Source organism: Citrus clementina, unplaced genomic scaffold, assembly GCF_000493195.1.
Source record: "Citrus clementina cultivar Clemenules unplaced genomic scaffold, Citrus_clementina_v1.0 scaffold_1, whole genome shotgun sequence".
In the NCBI taxonomy this organism is placed as follows: domain Eukaryota; kingdom Viridiplantae; phylum Streptophyta; class Magnoliopsida; order Sapindales; family Rutaceae; genus Citrus; species Citrus x clementina.
The window spans coordinates 16,318,525-16,322,465 of NW_006263303.1; the positions used below are offsets into that span (position 1 = coordinate 16,318,525).

At 33.9% G+C, this 3,941-nt stretch overlaps 1 protein-coding gene across 1 annotated transcript; it reads right to left on the reverse strand.

Moving 5' to 3' along the window:
- Positions 1-334: 334 nt before the first annotated feature.
- Positions 335-3,182, reverse strand: LOC18054004 (homogentisate 1,2-dioxygenase). The gene is made up of 8 exons (XM_006451688.2): positions 2,836-3,182; positions 2,437-2,667; positions 2,073-2,152; positions 1,533-1,700; positions 1,174-1,349; positions 905-974; positions 620-774; positions 335-445 (listed from the first exon to the last, which is right to left on the reverse strand). Exons 1-8 carry the CDS (start codon positions 3,063-3,065, stop codon positions 350-352), a joined length of 1,206 nt encoding a protein of 401 aa, XP_006451751.1. The 5' UTR covers positions 3,066-3,182; the 3' UTR covers positions 335-349.
- Between the last annotated feature and the right edge of the window lie 759 nt (positions 3,183-3,941).

Sequence of the window (3,941 nt, forward strand, 5' to 3'; positions counted from 1 at the left end):
GGCCTGTGTTAAAAAGAAAAAAAAAAATTGTAAGATCAGGATCATTCATCGTTAAGCAGAATGTTTTAAGGCTTTAACACTAACACCTCTACCAGCCAGCCAATGCTTTAATGCCTCTACCAGTCAGTCAATCTCTTAAATTCGAGCATATGGTTACCAATCAAGAAAAGTTAAAAAGGCATAAAGAAATCAGAGAGGTTTTGTAAATACATATAATCATGTAAAAATTTTGTTTTCTGCATCTCCACATGTACAAAACAACTGCTGAATCATTAGGTTCTAGATTTTTATAAATGGAGATTAGGGAGAGTCTTGATGGGAAACAAGCAGTAAACATAGATATTGTGTGCTAGAGGCATACCTCATATGTCTTCGTATCAGGACCATGGGGAGTCATACAACTATGAAGGCTCGCACCACCTGGGAGAAACCCATCAGCTTTTGCCTAAAAAGCAAAACAAACAAAATGAATAATAGAACTGAATGAAGTATTGCCAAGTTTATGTGCATGACACAACAAGCTCCTCCAAAGTGCAAATTATTGTACGAAGCCATAAAGTGAGGAATTGAGTAACTATGACCATATAAGAATAAAAGCGTATATTGTACAAATGTATACCTCGTATCCACCACGTATCAGACCCATAAACTCACTCATACAATTTCTATGGTAGTATGGTGGTCGGAATGTATGCTCTGCAACCAACCATCGAGGAGGAAATATGACAAAGTCAAGCAATGCCACACCAGGTTTATCAGTTGGTGCTGTCAGAACTGCCATACATTCAACCAAATCAAATTAAGAAAATTATTATAAGCTATCAATGATACATTTAAAAATAACAAATAAAATAACAAGAATAATTCTAGAGAAAAGAAAAACAAGGATAAAGACTAATCGTACCAGTATTTATAGATGGATCACCGTGATCGACTAAAACAGTGTTGAAAGGACAGAACTTACTGAGATCATACTGCAAATAGAAGTTTACAAATTAGTGTGCATGAGGGTGCATTATCATAAACCTACAACTAGGCATTTTCTTTTACACTAGTTAGATCTTTTGGCTGATTGACTTCACACATAGGAAAACAAAACAGCTGGCTAAGTGCGTGCCCCCGTTCACTTCTATTTCAAATAAGAGGGGCTGATATTATGGGATTAACACCCACCTTATATGGTACATAATTACCATGCCAAGCAACAACATTAAAGGGTGAAAAATCTTGTCTAGCTGTAAACAATTCTCCCCCAAACTTTTGTACAATTGTGTATCCTAGACGGGAACCCTCTTCAAACCAGGCCGTTGGAACAAGGAAATCTCTCGGAGCAGCAAGACCATTTGCACCTAAATGCAACAAGATTACATTTTTCCCTGAGTTAGCACCTTCATAAAACTTAAAAATAAAATAATGATGATAACAACAAAGATTGTAGAGACTGATAAAGCAAGCTATGTTGAAAGATACAAAAGAAAAACAAACTATGTGCTTAATTCACTTCCAGAAAAATGCTAAAAAAAAAAATGTACCTATTGGACCAAGATCAGGAAGCTGAAAATGGGTACCAAAAATCTCTGCGATGTAACCACGTGATGGACCATCTGGTAAACTTACAGCAAAACGAAACCCTTGAGGTAAAACGGCAATTTCACCAGGAGAGACTTCCAGTTTTCCACATTCAGTAGCAATCCACAGCCCTATGCAACCATTTCAAAGTATTAGAAAAGATATTCTTGAATGATCAGAAAATTTATCAAAAAGGCACGACTGAATGGAGCCGAAAATTTTCAAAGCACCAAATAATCCAAGTGGTTAAGAATCAATCAATTTCACCAGAAGGTTCAAAAAATTATGGCAGGACAGAATCTTCATATGCATTCAAAAAAATGAATGAGCTGATATGTTATAGATGTATAAAGATTAAGGCACCATTGACTCCATATCTCCTATGATTAGCTATTACTTGACTGAACCTCTGACAAACAGAAAGGCAGTCGAAATTAACACAGGTATGTAAAATAAACAAGAGTCATTAAATTAATATTTGGAGAAGATGCAAAGTCACTTACTTCCTTTTTGGGGAACTACCAAAAAATCTCCATCAGCATTACAGAAGGCACAGTTGTCCATTGATTTGTTGGCAGTGTACCTACATCGTAAACAAAAAGCCCCATGCTTATCAAAATTTGCATATAGGTTGCCCAATTTCAATAAACAATTGCCTCAATTTCAGTTGTAAGATTAATTAAGATAGTTTAAAATCTATAACTCACGTAACCTCTCGCAACATCTTTTTTCTTAACCAAGCAACAAGCTTTCATACCACTTAGGACTGAACTACGACATTAATAATTCTAACAAGAAGAAAAGGGCATCGAGATAGCCTTTACTACAAAATAAAAATAGAGAAAATGACCACGGAATACCAATTACATGTGAATAGCATATCCATGCCGAAGAAATGAGCTGCCGGCCCCACATATCGTGTACAACCCGTCAATAAAATCAGTCGGTGAATCAGGGATATCAACCGGCTTCCACCGGAGCTGAGTCGGCGTAGTGTAACTGTTAGACTTGTCAAATTCACTCACCAGCTTCCCATGAGCAGGCACTCGAGGCTTAAACGGTTCATGTGTTGCAGAAGGTTTTATTCTGTATAACCAACTGCTCAAAATAAAAAAAATAAAAAAAAACACCAAAATCATTCAGCAACATGAATACTACTAGCAATAACATAGCAAAGGCATAAATTGTTTTTTTTTCTTCAAAAAAAAAATCTTTTTTTTTAAATATGAATATGAAATGAAACAATTATCAAGGCGGGAGAGGGACCTGCGTTGATTGAGCTTGCGAGGGGAGGTGAAGGAGGTGCCGGAGATCTGTTCGGCGTAGAGACCGAACGGACAAACGAGGGGGCTGTTCTGTCCACGTGGCAACGCACCGTCGATCGCCTCCGACGAGAAGCTGTTGCCGAATCCTGATTCGTAATTCAGATCAGAGAAATCTTCGCCGTCCGTTTTTCTGATTAATGATGATGATTGATGTTGACTCTTCTTCTCCATTTGTGTCTCAGCAGCTCACTAACAATCCTTCAGCTCAAGATTTCCTCCAAAGAGAAAGAGTAGCCAAATAAACGGGAGAGTGACGTGGCATTGTGCTCGCTTGAAGAGACGTGTACAATTGGGTCACAACTTTTACGGACACTCTGATTTGATCGGATAATTATATAATCCCAATCCATTCCATTCTCAATAAAAACAAAAAAAAAAAATATATATATATATATATATATATATATATGGATATAATTTATTGCAATTCTGATTTCTACCGTTTAAACAAATAATTTTTATTAAATTTTATTCTTTATTTAATTTAAATATATTTTTATTAGGCAAAGGAAATGCATGGCTTCTCTATTTATTAAAGGATAGAGTTATTTGAACCTATTAATTTTTTCTCAGCACCCTCTTCTTAATTAAAAATTTTATTATCTAAATATTTTTTATAAAATTATTTAATTAATCCTTTCTTTTATTTCTCTTCTCAATTGCACAAATTCTCATCAATTCTTTCAAATATTTTTTTAATGTAAATAATTAATATCACTAACTAAGAAAAACAAAATCTATTGTTTAAAAATGAACATCACTAAATTTTTATTAGTCATAAAAGTTAATTAATATCAAAAAATTAATTTTTACCAAACACAAAAGCTAATGAATATCAAGAAAAAAAATCTTATATATAAAAACCATGAAAACAAAGATCATGAAATACTAAAAAAGGATAAAAAAATGAATTTAAATTATGGTGAAATTAAGTGTTTACTTTACGAAATATGAGAGTAGAGTGAATATATAATTATAAGGTAAAGAAAATAAAAGTAATTAGTAAAGTGTAATTTTGAAATTTTAAATTTTTTATTTTTAATAATG